General features: G+C 48.0%; 1 protein-coding gene across 3 annotated transcripts in view; it reads right to left on the bottom strand.

Annotated features, from left to right (window-relative positions):
• The window catches only part of ST6GAL2 (ST6 beta-galactoside alpha-2,6-sialyltransferase 2), an 84,725-nt gene that overhangs the window by 36,548 nt on the left and 30,629 nt on the right, over positions 1-17,548 (bottom strand). For all 3 annotated transcript variants that reach the window (XM_043603035.1, XM_043603036.1, XM_043603034.1), the window contains exon 2: positions 5,254-6,248. In XM_043603035.1, the coding sequence (XP_043458970.1) occupies positions 5,254-6,199 (946 nt within the window). In that variant the 5' untranslated portion in view covers positions 6,200-6,248. The remainder of the gene's footprint in view (positions 1-5,253; positions 6,249-17,548) is intronic.

The following is a 17,548-nucleotide window of genomic DNA, read 5'->3' as shown; positions in this document are numbered from 1 at the left end:
ATGATACAAGTGGCTAGTTCTGCTCACTACTCAGCCACACAAGGGCTTTTCCACTATGTGCTGGTGTGCAGAAGCGTTTTCACGTCATTGCCTTCTGGTCTTGAAAACACGTGTACTCAAAGACTGATATTTAATAAAGCCAACATTTTAAAATGTTTTCCTGCTTCCTCAAGGACATCCATAAGTGAAACTGCCTCTCTATTCTTCTCCTGCAGAGCTTGGCTGCAGAAGTCACAACTAGTACCATTGGGCAACACTGCCTTCATTTACACTAAGCAACAGTTTTACCTACCGCTGCCTCTGCACCACCAGTGCAAACGTCAATGGTTAAAAAGACCCCTGTGTGTTTTCGTAAGAAGTTTTCCCCTCATGAGCCCCTGAAGGGGTCTTGGGACCCCAAATGTAAGCACATCACAACGATGTGAACTGCTGATCTGGGGCAACCCACTCCCAAGCCAGAGTGAGAGCAGGCTCCAGGCAGTGAGGCGACCTTTAGGAACAGACGTAATCAGGGCACTATGAGGGCAAGAAGTGTGAGGCCAGTGCTGCTGAACCTTAGTTCTCCTGCTAAACCATGCTGCCCTTGGACACAGCCTCTGTCTAAAGGAGAGGTGAACAAGCCAAGGCTTCCAAGCAGTGGGTGCTTTTCAAATTAATTAGGTAGAAATTCCAAATTAACGGTATCACCCTTGAAAATGTCACAGCTTTTAAATGCCAGTATTCTACACTGAGGTGTGTGTTCAGCCTTCAAGCGACCACACAAGGCACAGGGCACAAAAACATAAACTAGCTTAATTCCTTTGGAAGTGGTAGGAGTCTAAAGAGTTAAAAGGCCAATTTTTGTGCAGGAGGCTGCTATGGATGGAGAAGGAACCTCCTTAAAGCTGTCAGTGGGATCAGGATGGGAGGGGGGAGCGTTTTGGGGAGGATGAGCTGAGAGCGTGTCTATCACGCAGACATGTTTTGTAAACATATTCCTGGCTGTGCATCTCCTTGATAACGCTCTTGAAAAACTAAGCTGTCCATTCATATTTAGAAAAGAAGGAATGGATCAGACAGCAAGCACATGGGGAATAAAGTAAAGCCTCATTTCTGGAGAAGGCATTTCCAGGGTAGAGCCATTTCGTGTTGACCTTGAGAACAGGGCCAGGCTACATGCATTCACTAAGGAAGATTAAAAAACCCTTCAAGAAGCAGCCAGCCAGGAGGCATACCAGCACTAAGTCAGTGCCCTGCCTTGGGCACTGGGCCCCACATCCCCCTCCTCCCTTCCCGCACTCCTCCAGAAAACAAAATTTGAAACAGCAAGGGAGCAAAAGCCTCCAGTCTATAGGGAATGGCCTGCCAAAGAGATGATTCATCCCTCTCAAGACTCCGCCGCCCCTGTGTGCCTCGCCTCTCCCTGGGACTGCTGCAGTGTGACTTCCTTTGTGCCCTCCACTCCAGGCTCTGGAACTCTCTCTGAAATGCAAAGCTGACCCATCACTTCCCTGCTTCAAAGATCGTAATGCCTCTCTCGGCCCCATGGACCCAGGGGTCAGAGCTAGACTTTCTGGAGACCCAGAGTGGGGTTTAATGGAGTCCAGGCTCCACCCACTGTGCCTGTAGGTGCCCCCATAAAACAGGAAGATTCCTTTTCTTGGCTTTGCAACAGTTTACACAAGAGCATTTAGAACAGGACTTTGCAGTAGACACCCTATAAGTGGCACCTTTTATTACAATTATTAAGTGAAATCTAATTTCTGGAGAATGATGTGCAAGCGGCCTGCCTGCCTATCAATGTAAGTCTCTCCCCACTCCCAGCCCCTCATGCTCCCTGTAGATCTCATGCCACCCACCTCCCCCATCTCCCTACCCCTGTGCCCTTCTGTGTGCCCCCCACCCCTCGCCCCGCCAAGCACTTCTCATGCTGTGTCTCACCTACCTCTTACCCTAGACTTCAGCCTGGATTTCCCTCTTTGGGCAGTCCTTGCTAACCTCTCTCTACCCAGTCATCAGCCCTCACAGTGGGTTAGGATTCTGCTGTCATTTCTTCCCCGTCAGTATGCATATCTCTCTGTCCTTCTAACCACAATACTGAAAACGTCTGTTCCAGTTGGTCTTCTCCAATAGACTGCATAGGACTTGAGGTTTATCTCTCAGTCTTATTTATCTTTGCATCGCTAGTGCCTAGCATAGCATTAGGCCTCGGTGGGTTGGGGACTCAATAAATAATCAATTCCTGTTAAATAACTACAGGATCTTCTTTCTCCCCTTTTGAGGCATCAGGATCTGCCAAATCCTAAGCTATTACCACCAAGTACCATATGCCCTGCTTCCTACACAAAGCCCTCCACACCCTCCCATTTCCCCAGACCCTTCCCAGAATTTGAGTTTCAAGCACACAGTCCCTGATTTCCCACATCAGGGCTAGGGCTGTTAAGACATTTCTCCTCTGTAGTGTGTTTGCACAGGACTGCTGGGAGCTGATTTCACTACCAAATTATTATTGTTTATGTGTATGGCTGAAAAAAAAAATCATCTCTTAGTTCTAGGAAAGAATGTCCCATGTTTCCAAAACAGTTCAGTTTGCTTTGCAATAACATATTCAAAGTGGAGGTGTTTACAACTGCTATACTGTTCTCAAAAACAATTACATGGCATGACTCAAGCCTAACAGAAGAGGGAGAAGCAAGACTGCATTGTCAGCGGAGCAACCAGCAGAGGGAGCTACAGGGCGGCTGATAAGCAAACCTGAGGCGCATGGGGTCTCCCACTCAGAGAGGGGAGATTGATGGAGCATTCTCGGCCAGTACAGCCTGGAGGGGCCTCCTGGCAGGGGTGACATGGAGGTAGGTACTTTCTTAGCTTCTTCCTCAGTCTTTCATGAGACCATGACCTTTCTGTAAGTTCTTTGATCTTCATTTAGCCAATTACACAAGTAGAAATGTAGGGGCCAAGATGATTTTAGCTAACCAGCATGGCACGCCCCAGCATTCAAAGTTGCCTGAAGGAATCTGCTTAGTGAATCTGTTTTTATCAAGAGAGACATTAACAAATATGTGTTATAAGCACATATACGTTAGGGGAGCAGGAAGGAGACATAGAAGCACCTGGCATGCACAAGTGCTGAGACTAAGAGACACCCTCGCTTATAAAAATGAAACTTTTTGCTTTTACACACGGAACTGTGCTGATTCCACATTCTTAAAATGGTAGTAAAAAACTGGGTTCAAAGGAACCTGGGCAATACAATAAAGACAATTTCTTAAAATTTCTGAGTTGCGTTCTTCAATATCATAATTGGAAGTCTATAGTTCTAATCATGAAGCTTCACCTAAGGGCAGACAATAGAAGTTAAATTTGGATGCTAGCAACTAACAAAGATGTAAGTGACATTTCACGTTCCCCAGAAATGTGTAATTCCCAGTGTCTTTCACACTCTCTTCCAAACTCTGAATCAAGTAGAATTTATAAGACTCTGGTCAAGGATATTTTTGCCAGAATAAAGAGCAAGAGAAATCTCCCTGACACGCAAGAGCAATCCATATATGCAGCTACTGTGCAGAGGTGTTTAAAATAAAGCAAAACAAAACCGGAAGCAAGTTACTGCCTGCTTTAAAGCATAATACTTAAATTCCTTCTTACATTATTAATAATGGTCCTCGGGAATGAGAAGGAACTTCACCCCAGGGAGCTTTAAACCACTGTTCTTCCATAATCAATTGCAGACTACTCTGCTCCGGCTTTGGCTGCATATGACACATGGACAGTGTTATTATGAGCCTGCTGTAATGTCAGCACTGGGACACTGGGACCCTACACCTCAAGCCCGTGCTCGTGCTTACTTTTTTCAACTTTTTAAAAATTCACATTCAGCTCCATTCCCAAGAATGTCTGATAGGAGGTCTGGGTGGTGGGACCCAATTACAATGGCATCGCCCTATTTCAAGGCAGCTCTGGCATGTCAGCCCCTCCTCAGGAATACAGAACACTGACAGACCCAAGAAACAATGGTTATTCCTTTCTACCAAGTGAGCAAAAGCCCCTTGACTGAAACTTCCAGATTAGCTATGAGCTACAACACTGTCTACTGTGAGAATGTATTAGACACAGTTGTTTTACAACTTGACTTCAGGCCAAGGCTGTGTCCGATTCACATTTTTTTCTTGGCACCTAGTACAGAAGTCTGAGCATAGTAAGGACTAAACACATGTTTACTAAATGAATGGATGATTCTATAGACTCAAACTGCTTGTTTGCCCGTGTGGCAATGGAATGAGCATGGGCACAGAGGGAAGGCTAAGGCCTTACAGCTAAGCCTGAAGTTTGCTGAGAAAGAAGGAATTCTGCCTCCAGATGCAAAAGAGAAGCCCTGCCTCAACTTCCCACCTGCTGGCCTGCCCTACAGACTCCAGCCTCCAGACAGCAATCTCAACTCTTATCCAAACTTCCAGCCTACTCACCTGCCCTACAAATTTCAGACTTGTCTGTCCCCACAACAGCAGGAGCAAGTCCTTAAAAAAATCTCCTCTCTCTCTACATCAATCTGTTTCTCTGGACAGGCCTAATACAGGAACTATGACCCAGATGTGCTCCTGGGCTCTTGACAGGGCTCTGAAGGCAGAGTTCAGAAGGAAAGACGGATACCCAAGGTGTGGTCATGTTATTTACCATCTTGAGAGAAGGTCCCTGATGGGTGTCCTGGCCACGACTCAAAGGTTGGACATGCACTAGCTGGCGTGAGGTCAGAGCTCATTGTGCGGACAGGAAGGGCTCTTCTCTGAGCCACAACATCCATTTAGTCCCTGGGCTAACTAAAATTACCACCATGCATACTTCTCTTTGCAGTTGCGCCCTCTCTAACTGTCTTTGCCCTGCAGACAGTTCTGCTCTTTTCTGGTCCTCTTGCTCCTCTCCCATGAGCCTACAACTTAGGGGTTCATCAGGTCTCTGCAGGCTAGGCCAGGAGCCTGGCCACGTAGAACACAGTCTCTTTGGGAGAAGAACTTGGAGCGGCTGCCAGGGGCAGGACACAGACCTTCCACTCCCCTGCCAGCCAGGAGAGGGGGAACACCATTGCTTTCAAATCGACCCCCAAAAAGACCTTTGCTGCTACCTCCAACAGGCTCGTTCTGCGCCAGTGAGGGAGAAGCACAGGAGACTCTCCGGCTGGCGTCAGAGACATCCAGCGCAGAACCCCCGTTCTGCCCAGCCAGCCAGACGCAAAGAACAAGGCCGAGTGCGCACCGTGGGCGACCGTGCGGGACCCACCTATCTCCTCGCCCAGGGAGGAGTTGAGGATGGCGCCGGCAGACATGACCACGGCGCAGCTCCGCAGGCCGCGCGGGTGCAGCTGGCTCAGCGGCACGGCGGGGACCAGCTTCTGCCAACCGAGCGCGGAGAAGGGCGCCTCCTTGCCGTCCAGCGTGCGCACCCGCACCCGGCTCCGCAGCGCACACAGCAGCTCAGCGCGGCTCAGCCCGGCCGCCCGCCGCCCGCGGAAGCGCACGCCGTGCTTGTTGGCGCTCAGGTAGTCCTGCATGGCCTTCTGCAGCCGCGGGTTGAGCATCTTGGACGAGACGTTTCCCTTCCAGAGCCGGTGGAGGAAGGCCCTGGACATGGACGAGTATAGCCTGTCCCCGTCGTCGCCGTGCTCCAGCGCCGGGCTCCCGCCGGGTTTCCGCTGCCGCTTCCTCGACCGCCTTCTCTGAGCCAGGCGAACCGGTGCAGCCCCCTCCCGCCGGCCTGGGTCCCCGGGGGAGAGGGCCCCCGGCGTGCCCAGAGTGTGGCTGTGCAACCCTGGCTGCCCGGCGGCAAAGAAGTAGTCGTCGTCCTCCGGGTAGAAAGCACTTTGCGATTTTCTCCCGATCTGGGATGAAAAGAACTCTTCGTCATTTTCAAACCCATCCTGCACCTGGGTCCATTGCGGCAGGTCGCCTGGACCAGCGCGGAAGGGGACAGACGGGCGTCCGCCCAGCAGCCGCTTGTTCGCACCCACGCTCTCGGGCAAGGAGGGCTCCTGCATGGCACCCATGATGGCTCTCTGCTTCCCCTGCATGGGCAGGAGCCTCCTGGTCTCCAGGAAGGAGAAGGAGCTGGGCGCAGGCTCAGCTGGGTTGCTGTCGGTGAAGTAAATGAAAATCACCACGAAGAGGAGCCCCCAGGCGAAGATCCCGCAAAGCATTCGTTGTCTCCATTGCTTCAAGTGTGGTTTCATGGCAGGTCTCTGGGGTCAGCACCTTGTGTCGGTAGGAGGCCGAATGAACCTGAAAAACAGCCAGGTCTGCAGTTAGCCACCGGAAGACACCTGCTCAGAGGCCCCTGGGGACAATCTGGCTTGAGCAGTGTTTCTGCAGGGGAGGGTTAGAAGGGGCATCAGAAACCAGGATCATTTGGGAAGTTTGACTAAATTTAAGCGTCATATCCCCCCAGCCCCACCCCACTTTCCTCCACTGGATCCGTGCCAGACAAGAGGTCCTGCCTAGAGTCTTGGGAGACAGCTGGAGGAGTGGCTGTATATATGGAAAACCTCTGCAGGTATAACCACTTCCCCCACCCTGGCAGCTACTGAATTGGGGCCCATCCCAAAAGCCTCTCCCTGAAACTGGGTTTACAGAATTCCATTGGAAAAGCAAAGCAGCTGAGTTAAGAAGCAGAGTCCGTCCGCCCTCTCTTCCCTGCTTTATCAGACAACAAAGGCTCCTATATTGTACAGCTGTAGTACTGTGTGCTTTTAATGGGTGACAACCGTGTCAGATTCTTCCTGGTCTCCCCCAGGCCCTGGGGGCTGCCTGAAATATACCAGAAGTCCACTAGGGTCCTGAACAACCAATGCTTCAGCCAGGTCTGCAGTTAGCCACTGTGGGCGAATGTGATGCCAGGGTATCTGTGGACTTCAAAAATACACTCAAATAAGTAGCCTCCGACTTCACCCCCATCATGAGTCTCTCGTGGAACAGGAAGGTAGTATGTTCACATGTCAAACACGAGAGGAGATGAAGGAAAAGCTGCCTGATTCTAGATGAGCCTCCAACAGAGAAAGGGTGACGAAGAAGGCAGAGATGAAATGGACAAGATAAAAGGTAAGGGAGAAGGAACCTCTCCTTCACACAGTACTCAAGCCCCTGTTTACTGCTACATTGCTGTGTAGGTACAGTGCCTGATACTAATAAAACAGTAACAAGAAACGCCCTTAATGTTTGGGAATGTAAGCAAAGCCCCCAAAAGGGAAAAATACAAGGCACGTGTAATAATACTGGAGCTTTCTGGAACCTACCAATGAGCACAGTGCCCAACACAGGCAGACACTGAATACATATTGGCTGAAAGAATGGCGTGAGCCTGCATGTGTGTGTTGGGGGTGGGGGTTGTGTGTTTGGGTGAGGGGGTTGGAAGAAGTAGGGGAAACTGAACTGGAAAGTGACTCCCATCCAGCCATGGGGGACCCGGAGGGTGTATTTGGATGTTTGAGCCACAGGCTCTGTGAGAAACGGGGAGAAGTGAAGTTCTCTGAGGGAGGGTACCATGCTGGTTGCTTTCAGATTTCTCTATAGCAGGTAGGGGGGACAGGGAGGAGAGGTGTAAGGAGGCAATACAGGGCTCGAGGGGGTCATTGGTAGAAATCGGACACTCAGAAAGTAGAGTATGAAGAACTCAGAGGGGGACTTCCCTCCCTAACATAGGCTGATCGATGTGACTAAAACTCAAAGGCATGTGAGGTGGGGCCATAATGCAATGGCTGGGTTTTTACTTAGATAACTCATATCAAAATGACTGATACCTATATAAACGCAGTTACTGTGGAAGCTGTCCTCTGTCTTTGGTGGTAAAAAACGATATGCCAATGTAAGAAAACCACGTTTTCTTTGTGGCTCTGTAGCCGACTAAATATGGACACAGATTCACTGACCCCCTTCCCATTGAGAGGTGGGGTCTAATCCTGTCCTTGCATTCAGAGGAGGGTTCTGTAACTGCTTTGATCCATTTCCACTCCCTGCTTCCATTTTCTACTTCTTAAAACGCTCATCCGGAGGAAAGCTAGCCACCAACAAGGTTGTCTCTCTAACCTCAGTCCACCCTGCAGTCAGGAAACCCAAGCTAGCCATGTAGAAAGGCCACATGGACTGCAAGATGCCCCGCCAACCCCAAGCTTTTCCGGCTGTCCCAGCCCCAGCATCAAACATGAACAGCGAAGACACGTTGCGGCGCGTCCAGTCAAGTTGAGCTTTCAGATGATCCATCCCTGGCCAACCTCTCACTGCAACTGTATGGACGACCCCAAGTGAGAACCCAGCCAAAGCCCAGTCTACCTACCGCCACAGTGATGATGACAGGTTGTGGGTATAAGCCACACAGGTTTTGAGGACTTTGTTACCTCAGAATAGATCACGGGGGCCGGTGCTAACAGAAATGTGGAATGAGAAGTGCCCCAAACGCTTCCAACATCATGGCATCCTTGAAAGGAGAGCCCAGCCTCTCAGAGATTATATGAAAAGCAATATTCATTTCAATGGAGGAGTTGTGGCTTTTAAAAACATGTTCGCTTTACCTTGTATTCACCTAAAGGCAAGGCTGCAGGTTTCATTTACGGTCATAATTCAAGCACACGAGTACAGAACATGCTTTCACCAAGCTGGGAACATTGATGCCAATAAATTAACACAGAAGAAACAATACTAATGGTTAACCTATGTGCCAGACCCTAGGCTTCCTCTTTCCCCCGGATTAGCTCATCTGGTCTTCCCAGCACCTCATAAGGTAGGAAATACACTTTATAAATGAGGAAACTAAAGCCCGGAGGGGTTAAGTAACTTGCCCAAAGCCGGGGAGATAGCAAGCAGCAGCGACTGCATACAAAACCCATCTGCGTGACTCCAGGGCTCACACGTTTAACAGTAAGTTCTGACTCCATTTGATCATACACACTGAAGCTATATCTTCTAAAGAAGGCTTTTTAAGCTCTCTCTGGTGAAGGATCGCTTTTTTTCTCCAAACTGTCACAATCTGATGCTCTTATATTTCCACTGCTGCATGTCTTGGCAATGCCCAATTGCCGTAAAAGACTCTAAATGCTTACTGTCAAGTTTTGTACACATCTCATCAGGAGCTGGTAACGGACAGTTTGCAGATGTGCACACACAGTCTGGGGACCACACTTTGAGTAGCGTCTACCATATGATCTCTCTAAACCTGTTTTCTCGGGAGCCTGTGCTTCAAACTGTGCTGCCCAAGCTGAGGATCTAGATGCTATTTCCAGTATTTCAACATTTCTATTAGGAAATCAGAAAATCACCCCTAATGCCGGTTATTCTGCCCTTACCCCAGATGACCACACTGCAATACCATTCTGACACTAAGCTCTGGAGTTAGCACGGTCCCCGCCAGTTAGGGACTCAGTCCCACAAGACTGCCTCCACCTCGGACACCAGCCTGAAGTGGGAACCCCAGGCCACATGCACTTAGGACCCTTTCTTTGGCTAGCCATCTGGGAGGTTCCCATGGCACCCCCTCGGGTCCCATAATTTGCCAGAATGAACTATGAGAGCCCTGTACCAACAATTACCGAGGTTTTGTAAGGTATACACGTGGTTCGAGGTCTTGCAGGGAGGATCCCTCTCTCTGTGGTGTCAGAGAACATCACTCTCCGGACTCCACTATGTTCATGAACCATGAACTTCCACCAAGCCCTGGCATCCAGAGATTTCCCCCTACCGTCTGAACACACAGTTCATCTTTCTGGTGACCAGCCTCCAGCCTGAAGCTCGGCAGGGACCCACCAAGAGTCACCTCATGAACATAACAAAGATATTCCTGCCACTCAGGAAATTGCAAGGCTTTTGGCAGCCCCATGCCAGGAACCCCCGGACAAAGACCAGAGAGATTATTCTGCCACAGCAAGGCTGTAGAAGTCCTCATTACGTGGTTGCCTCTCGTTGAACAACAGCTCTGGGCACACAGTCGGTGGCTTGCTGAAGAATGGGGAAGTGGAGATGTCTTTGTCCAGCATTTGCTTGAGAGACTGTTTTTAAAACAGCAAGTCAGAAGGGGAGCGCTGTGCACAGGGTTGCTGTGTGTAAAATGATGAGGAGGAAGCCTTGATCCTTTGGGGAGGGCCTAGAAACCTCTGGCCGTGGGTGGGGTTTGGAGCTGAGGGCCCCACCCCCATGCCAGGTGACCCTGAGCTGCTTCAGAGCAGCAGAGGGGGGGGGGGGTGGGGGGAGAAGGGTATTAGGCATACAGACTTCCTTATTTAGAAAACGCCTCGTTCCCAACCGAAGCAGGCCAAGACATTTTGTTTTTTAACTTTGGGGAGCTGACAGACATGGAAGAGAGGCAGAATCATGACAGGAGCTCTCTGGTCAGAAGACAAGCCTAAAAGAGAAAAGCAGGAGAGAAGGCACTGCCATGGGGCCAGGACCCTGGGGCAGCTCTTGTTGTCTCTGCCCACTTTGTCAGGAAGCAGAAAGGTGGGATTTGTGAAGCCCTCTGGGCACCATGCAGGCACTGGGAAGCCCAATGCAATAATGATGATTTTTCATTAGGTAAGATTTCGTGGCTTCGGATGCACAGTAATAATAGAAAGGAGGGGGATCACGGTCTCAACTCATGATTAGGCTGAACTTTTAATAATCCAAAAGCTTCCCCGCAACCTCTGTCGCTGCAAACCTTCTGCTGCCAATTAAGGGAACATTCTCCAAAATGATTAAATCTCAAGGTAACAGCAAATCCTCCGCCAGCAAAACGCTACACACATCATTTTACGGATCATGGGGCATCTTTATAAAAATCCAGGTCAGAGACAGGTGGAGGACATCACCAATGTTCTGTCCATTGCTCATTCTTCTCCTCAAAATGACCATTCAGCCAGAGGAAGAAATGTTCAGCTAAGCAACAGAAAAAGAAAAAAAAACAACACATTTTTTTTTCCTCTAACGTGGTATATTTAAAATATAATAACGTAGCTTAAACAAAGTAACGTATACTCATTGCTATTTCCCATCATTAGCTGGTGTGATATAAATCACATCGGGGAGTTATAAGAGCTACATCAGGCAAATCATCCGTTCCCAGGTGCCAATGACAAAGTGCTATCTAATCATACGTTCACGTGTGCTTTGTTGGGGGTGATTTTAGTGACTGCAGCAGTTCAGTCCCTGCCAGTTGTCCCCTGGGAAGAGAACTGGCAAGATTATAAGCATCGTTTGTGTGGCGTGGCCCTCTCTCCATAGGGATTTTTTTTAAGTTTATTTATTTATTTATTTTGTGAGAGACAGAGACAGTGCAAGTGGGGGAGGGGCAGAGAGAGATGGAGAGAGAGAGAGAGAGAGAGAGAGAGAGAGAGAGAGAGAGAGAGAGAGAATCTCAAGCAGGCTCTGCACTGTCAGCACAGAGCCCGATGCGGGGCTCGAAACCACAAAGCCAGGAGATCATGATCTGAGCTGAAATCAAGGGTCAGAAGGTTAACCAACTGGGCCACCCAGGTGCCCCCTCTCCAAAGTGATTGTAATAACATGATGACCTACTACTTTAGCCGTGCTAAGGTCTACATTCCAAGTAGACGTTCTCTGCCCACTTGAACTACTTTTCTCTTTTCCGACTTTTCTCCCAATTCCTATTGCCTTTCTAGCCAGGCCTCTAGGAAACTTAACAGGATAACACTAAAGCAATGATCATAGACAAACAAAACAAAATGACCGGCTGCTAGAAATTATTTTGATTATTCCACTTGTTCAGGAATTTCGGTGCCCCTCAGATACTAATTCTCAAAGAAATGAGCCACGTTTCTGCACGGAAGATGTTAACCATAATACAAAAGAGTGTTAATAATCCTCCTTCAAATTGTTGAGGGAGAAATCACATTTTCCAAAAGGCACAATTCATTACAAATGGTCAGATGACGTGAGGAAACACAAGCTGCAGATGAACATTACAGTGCAGCTAAGTGTTAAGAGGGCTAGCTTCCCATTTTGTTCAAGGGTAGAGAGAAGTTAATTCTGGCCTTTGCCACTTCAACGATGTCCCTCTCATAAGCCCTCAGGTTGACAGGCTTGATCACCCATTTCCTTGAATGGAGAGTATTTTGTAGCACACTTTGATGGATGGGTCTCTGTTACAACTGCCATCTGGCCGGGTTTTCTGTTGGTCGGAGAAACACTCGTGTCTTTTTTGTGTGTCGAAGTTGTCTGAAGAATCTTAAATCTAAGTATTTATTTTAACATTGAAATAATAAAGAAGATTTAGGATGTGAGCTATAGTGAGATACTCATGTATCTTAGTAGCCGTCAGGAGACATTTGCTTTCAAGATTCGTTTTTCCAAAATTAGCTCTTGTCACATACCCAAGAAAACACTCAAGTCTGCAGAAAAGAGGGAGGTACCACCCCCAGCTGGAATCCTTCTCTCTCTTCACAACCCCATTGGCTCCTTTCACAAATAACCCCTTTTCTTTCTTTTCATTTTCTATAAATGTAAGAAAGCCTCCAGACTGCTACATGCACGACACGGAGGGCCCGCTCTTTCATTCTTTCTCACTCTGGTCTCAGCCCATTCTGAAGCTAATGCCCAGAAGAGCAGAAAGAAGGAGGTCAGCCTGGTCAGTGGGGCCTGGTGGTGGGAGGGCCGGCCCCCTTTCTAACGGTCCCGGCCGAACTGCTGATTCATTGTCCTACAAGGGCAGCCCTGCAGGTGCACTGGGCGCCCTGAGGGGTGAGGCAGCTTGGCTCAGGCCAAGTATCCTTGTGACCAGGAGCCGCTGGACTCCACGATAGATGTCGCCATCTCCTGTGGGAGGAAGGACGCAGTTATGCTAGGGCCAGCCGACCCAAATGAGCTCTCTTGGCAAAGGCCTGAGTTTAAAAAACCAGTGCCATGGCTTCTGGTTGATTTAAAATGTGGTATCTTGAGTAATCTCAGAGGGGGACAGTGGGAGCTGCCTGAGGGTGGGACCGTATCAGATTCAGTCTTATATTCCCAGGAAACCAGTGTAGGTGGCCCCATGGAAGGTTCCCGATTAATGTTTTAAATAAATGAAATGAAAGACTGCAATTCATAAAATAAAATAAGCAGGACTGCCCGGAGGCGGACTCCTGGGTGGGACAGGCGGGAGGGGCCCCACTGCTTGCTGTCCTTCCCAGGCCAGCGGGAGTGTGTGGGTGGCTCTCTACACATTTAACCAGTTGTCGTATGGTTGGCTTAAGAACAGCATGTAAGGAACAGAATGTAAGGAACAGCAGTCACAGGAGTGGTCCGGGAGATGGAATGAACGAGCAGCGACGGTATCAGATGCTGCCATGCAGCAGACGCCTACCACGTGCTGGGCCCTGTGCAAAGCCCCTCATCTGTACTGTCTCAGTTAAATGCTTCATTCCCGGTGTAATCCTCGTATCAAACTCTACAGTCAACATTGTTATTCTCATTCAGCATATGGAGAAACTGAAGCTCTGAGTGGTCCCCATCATGTACACTGTTCCAAACCCCTTTTGTACCAACTATACAATGAAACCAGGGGATGTTGCACCATGCCTGAAAATGTATTGTATTTATTTTTTTTTTAATTTTTTAATGTGTATTTATTTTTGAGAGAGAGATAGTGCGTGCCCGCGCGTCAGGGAGGGGCAGAGAAGGAGACACAGAATCTGAAGCAGGATCCAGGCTCTGAGCTGTCAGCACAGAGCCTGACTCGGGACTCGAGCCCACGAGGTGTGAGATTATGACCTGAGCCGAAGTCGGACACTCAACCGACTGAGCCACCCAGGCGCCCCCACCATGCTTGAAATTTTAATGAGATTTTTTTTCTCTCGGCCAGAAAGTATTATGCCAAATTTCAGGTTAGCTCCCTACACTGACCAGACCACCTGACATCCCGTCTTGCCTAACATGCTTTTGTCTGCTGGAGAAACTGATCTTCCCAGGTATAGGCCTTGGAATCAACACCTCCCCAGAATCCACCTGCTTGGCCATTACTAGAGACAGCTTAGCCTGGGCACGCCAACCACGTGGATTTCACCCAGTCAGAACAGGCTGCCAGTTCACTAACATTTCCAGCTACAGGTGGGAAGGTCTAAGATCTCAAGGAATTTGTTATCTAGGTAGGAAGACCACAATTCTGACTGCTTGGGTCTCTGTCCCAGGATAAATGAATGTAGAGAGGAGCGAAATGGACTAAAGATGCGGGGGAGTAGGTTTGGACACTGAAGCACACATTGGTTTGGAAGGGAGTCAGTCACCTCCAGCCAGTGGAACAACGGGGCTAAGTGCACCTGGGATGAGAATTTGCATGGTGCAAAGACAGGTGACCAGGAATGTTGGGCTCCGGCTGAACAAGGGTGGCCAATCTTATTAAGACGATGGTATTCTCTTTCTGAGCAAATAATTTCAGCAATACAAGATTTTTCCTCAAGTGGCAGGGCAGATGGGAAATAGTTTAAAAGGCAAGGACTCCCATATGTGAGCCACTCTGGGCAGCTTTTAGCTTTCAGAACTTTCTGCAATGAGGTGGCAGGTGCTGTTGGGGCAGAGGGAGGTGGAAATGATTCCAGACGTCTATTATTGGTTGTGCAGAGACAACACAAGCTGCCTACCAGCTAGGGTCTGCTGGCTTCCTGAAACAGCATTCATCTGCTTTGGACACAGTGGCCTGTTTGTTTTACGATAATTAGCATTCAAATATTTACACTTTATACCAATAATATGCCAAGGCTCATGATTGAAGCTGTAAATTAGCTTCAGCACTGATGTTTAGTAGTCAAGAAGATGAAATGTTGCATACCTGCCACTGAGACTTGAAGGTTACACTCTGCTTCCTCCAATGTAACTGGGCTTCTGGGTCAAAGTGTAGGTGGTCAGCAGGTGGCTCTCCCAAGGAGGCCTCTGGACCAGTGGAAGCCACTCTTTCATAGGAAAAGCATGCCTTCCTGTCCCCACAAGGGTCAGAGCATCAATATGGACTGGCAGTGGATGCATGTGTGATGGTAAGAGGGTGGCGGCACCAATCAGGGGCACATCAGGGCCACCATCTCTGGTCTACACAGTGTTGCACAGTGACATTGATGATTCCACACTGAGAAGGAAAGGCAACGTATGGTTGAGTGGAAAGCCCTTTGGTCAGACAGCCTGTTCAGATCCTTGCCGGCTCTGTTATTTTGGATAAATCCTTTGAGCCTCAGTTTCTTCATCCAGTGTGAGTCATAACACTGCCTCGATCACCACTGCTCTGTGAGATGAATGAGTCAGGCGCTGCATGTGACTTGACTGGCACAGTGCCTGGCCCAAAGGGAAAGCTACATAAATATGATTTCAGTCCAGGTTTTGAAATCCTGTAAAAGCAAAAAAGTGGTATAACCAGCATGGATTTCACTGTATGAATATTGGTCCCATGCGTAAACACATAAAGGCTCACCAGTAGGCATCCCTCTCTTTCAGTGGCCCCAAAAGGACATGCCCTCGTTGAGATCAGCACAAGCAGGGGACTCCAGCTAATAAGCATGGCCCAGACCCTGCCTAAATAAAGGCCTGTCTCTGGTGTCTCCGTCACAAAAAGCAGAACCCATCAGGGGCTGAATGCCCGAGAAGTATCTTCTTTGGGGCTCACCGTGTTAGCTTATTGTAATTCATGTTACTCTAATTCAACAAATAGTTATTAAACTTAATGTCAGGCTGAATATGTATCCCAGGAGACTCTGCCTTTGGGGGAATTGAATGAAGTTCTTGGGGAAATTAAGATTTAAAATCTTGAACACCAAGAGTGCAAATTCCAACATGTCTCTTCAGTCCAGACACTGGGGCTGTCATCAGAGCCCAGGAAGAAAGTGTGCTTAGAAGAATTCCCTTTCAGAAAACTTCAAACCAGGGCACTGGTTTTGCCTATCAGGGGAAAGAGAGTGTTTTCTATGGCAAGAGCCACATCTTAACAAATAGGGACCATAAAAAAAAAAAAAGCCAACTGCTTTAGATCCGTCTCCATAGATCAACACAGGTGGATCTCAAGAATAATCCTGGGGGGAAAACAGAAGCTGCAGAAGCAAACTCACAAGAGTCTTAATCATTTCTGGAGGGTTATAAAATGCCAGTACAAACCTCAGCAGTGACTGCTGAGGAAGGAGGACTGAGATTTTGACTGGGAGGGAGGGTGCTTGCATCATTGCTCAACAATGTCCTTTCTTGAGGCACCTGGGTGGCTCAGTTGGTTAAGCGTCTGACTTAGGCTCAGGTCATGGTCTCACCATTCGTGGGTTCGAGCCCCAGGTCGGGCTCTGTGCTGACAGCTCGTAGCCTGGAGCCTGCTTTAGATTCTGTGTCTCTCTCTCTGCCCTTCCCCCACTCAACTCTCTGTCTGTCTTTCTCTCAAAAATAAGTAAACAATGGGGGCGCCTGGGTGGCTCAGTCGGTTAAGAGTCTGACTTCAGCTCAGGTCATGATCTCGGGGCTTGTGGGTTCGAGCCCCGCGTTGGGCTCTGTGCTGACAGCTCAGAGCCTGGAGCCTGTTTCGGATTCTGTGTCTCCCTCTCTCTCTGACCCTCCCCCGTTCATGCTCTGTTTCTCTGTGTCTAAAAAATAAATAAACGTTAAAAAAAAATTAAAAAAATAAACAAAAAAAAAACTTTTAAAAATGTTCGTTCTTATAAAGAAAAGATTCAAAGTAGTAAGGCAGAATATTAATAGGTATTAAATCTGAGTATATAAACTAACTTATGTATTTTGTGTTTTGAACATATTTAAACATAACAATTTTACACATAACAAAAGTTATAAAAATAAAAGTTGTAATAAGAGTTGTAAAAATAAGAGAAATCACTAATTGTGTTTATATTTACATCTCTACTTCCTAATCTCTTTGGCTAATAACCCCTGCTTCCTCTGTTAGCACAAAGTATAAATCTAACGTTTAGATTCCAGCCTGGATTCCAGCTTTGGTTAAGACTCTCATGTGACAACATCATCAATCCAGCAATGAATAACTTACAGCTGTAATGATTTATGAAAGCATACAAAAGCAATGAGATTTTGGCCCTCACTCTTTCTAGCTATGTGATTTGGGGCAAGTTACTTTAGCTCTTGGAGCCTCAGCTTCATCATATGAAGATGAAAATAATCCTGACTTTAACAGACTGATACAGAATAACAGATTTTAATGAGAATATGCAAATAAAGTTTCTATTGTTGCTACCATAGGTTGTAAGTATCTAAAAACAGCTATGCCCTGTGGCCCCAGGCTCTGCCTTAAGCACTTATGGCTGCCATCTTGTTTACTCCTAATTCCCTGAGAAGATTGAGTCTCTGAGTCCTGTGTTCTCTACTCCACCTCTTAATTCTCCTATAGAGGAGTTCCCAGTCCACTGAGGGACAAGGATAATGGCATGAATCTTGGTAGCACCAAACTAAGCTGGCCCAAAGTCTAGATTTGACAGTTGGGGGAAGCAATGTGGGGGACTGGCAATCCAATTTGTTCCCCACACCCAGGCCACAAGTTATGCATGACTATCTGTAACGCATATAATAATTTAACCTCCATCTGTCTGACATTTGTGGTATCTTGTAAAATGCTGAACAGTTATTTCAGTGTCTCTCAA

The sequence above is a fragment of the Prionailurus bengalensis genome, chromosome A3 (assembly GCF_016509475.1).
Source record: "Prionailurus bengalensis isolate Pbe53 chromosome A3, Fcat_Pben_1.1_paternal_pri, whole genome shotgun sequence".
In the NCBI taxonomy this organism is placed as follows: domain Eukaryota; kingdom Metazoa; phylum Chordata; class Mammalia; order Carnivora; family Felidae; genus Prionailurus; species Prionailurus bengalensis.
This window is presented reverse-complemented; position numbering and strand designations above follow the sequence as displayed.